Below are 1,949 nucleotides of genomic sequence, written 5' to 3' on the forward strand. Positions count from 1 at the left end.
ATAAGTAAATGATAAAGCAACAGTAATTCACGTTTTCGTAAACGCAACAAAAAATAATTTGTAAATATTTGAAATCTTATTGTGTATGTCAAATATAATCTTAAAACTGACGTCACATATTGGTCTTGTCTGTTTTGTCTTTTGTTGTCAATATGACGTCAGAAAATGACGTCCGGTGGATGTGACATATCAACGTCATTATCGGGTCTCTGATGACCAATTTAGGTCGAATTTATGACGTCGCATTGGTCATTTTATGACCAAAATTTGTCGTCGTTTTGATGTCGTTTTGCTACTTGGGGAGGGCCCCGCGTACCGCCTGCGTCCGACAGTAAGTTGCGCGCCCCTGTCTACCTTGCATACACGGCTCATAATTCGCTAACTATTTCTTGTTATAATTTGAAAACTAAGTTTCAGATAAAATTTTGGTAAAGGAAAAATCTTCTCAGAATTGAGTCAGGAATATGACATTTTAAGGACAAAAGTTTATTTTGGGACACCCTGTATATTGTTTGTATAAAATATTTGTTGTCAATAATTGGCGTCAAATTATACTCCCATAAAATAATTACAATCCAAGTGACATGTATATACAGTACAAAATGAAAAAAATTAAATCTTAATAAAATAATTTTTATGTAAAAACACTTGGCGCTGCCTAATAAGAAAAGCAATAATAAGTAACAAATTTTAAAGTTATAAATTTAATCAGAAATTTAAATTAAATAAAAAGCGCCGAGTGTTTTTAAATAAAAATTATTTTATTAAGATTTAATTTTTTTATTTTGTACTGTACATACATGTTACTTGGGTTGTAATCATTTATTGAAAGTATAATTTGACGCCAATTATTGACAACAAATCTTTTATACAAACAATATATACATCATTTAGGTTAAATAAAATCATTTTTATTTAACTTGACGCCATTTATTGATATCAAATCTTTTATAAAAAAAATACGAGGGGCGTTTAAGTCAAACCGGGACTTTTTATGAACAGAAGAAGAGATCCTGAGTGAATCTTATTAATCATACTGATTAGTTACAAGTGTCTTCTAACGCCGTATGGTAGCGTTAATGTCGCGGGCCACGCAAATTACTTTTTAAGCAATATGGCGCGCAACCATGCTAATTCAAAAACTGAACTGAAAAATATTTTTTTCAGAGATGTTTCACCTCTTTAACATTGTAAGAGCACTTATAAAAAATACATATATATTATTTTGTATGTTTATTATGTATACAAGATCGAAAACTTATCAAAATTGAGAGGAGAAGGAATACTTGGAGAAATTTTTAATAAAAATACAATAAATATTTTAAAACAAAAATCTAGTTAACAGTTTAGTGCAATAGAGAGATTTATGTATATTCTTTGGAATCAGATGAAAATGAACGCAGAACTACACCTGGAGCACCAACGCATCCTAGTCAATCTCATCAACCCAATCGTTCAGCATTACCAGGGGTAGCAGCGGCTGGAACTATTGTTGCTAGAACTGGAGCAACAGTTATTACGGACCATGTATCAGATTCAACTAGAAAAGTATATTCTAGCAATCCGACATATAGCAAAGGAAATACAATCACCGACGAAGATTTAGAAAAACTTTCCGAGGCGCTTTATATCAAAGAGTCGAATAATGCAAACCGATACATAACAATTAATCTGCAAAAACAGACTACAAGCAGCAGCCCGACGGATCAAGCTCCACAACCGTAAGAATCATATCTGATAAAATATATGCAAAATAATACAAAAATTTGTTCTTAAATATATAGGGTGGATACTAAAAGTAATGTAAAAGCTTTTAAGGCTCCTGCCTAGTCACCGCGACCATACCCTTACGAAAAAGACGCACCGGCTAGGGATTGTAATTTGTGTAATCCAAATACTACAATAACTACAGGAAAATATTACAATAACCACACACAAATATTACAATA

General features: G+C 32.0%; 1 protein-coding gene across 1 annotated transcript in view; it reads left to right on the plus strand.

The window, feature by feature from the left end:
• The window catches only part of LOC105460423 (poly(U)-specific endoribonuclease homolog), a 3,822-nt gene extending 1,884 nt beyond the window's left edge, over positions 1-1,938 (plus strand). Inside the window, exon 2 of the mRNA XM_011706865.1 lies at positions 1,388-1,938. Within this exon, the coding sequence (XP_011705167.1) occupies positions 1,388-1,725 (338 nt within the window). The 3' untranslated portion in view covers positions 1,726-1,938. The remainder of the gene's footprint in view (positions 1-1,387) is intronic.
• Positions 1,939-1,949: the final 11 nt, after the last annotated feature.

The sequence above is a fragment of the Wasmannia auropunctata genome, unplaced genomic scaffold (genome assembly GCF_000956235.1).
Source record: "Wasmannia auropunctata unplaced genomic scaffold, wasmannia.A_1.0 LD322305.1, whole genome shotgun sequence".
NCBI classification, from domain to species: domain Eukaryota; kingdom Metazoa; phylum Arthropoda; class Insecta; order Hymenoptera; family Formicidae; genus Wasmannia; species Wasmannia auropunctata.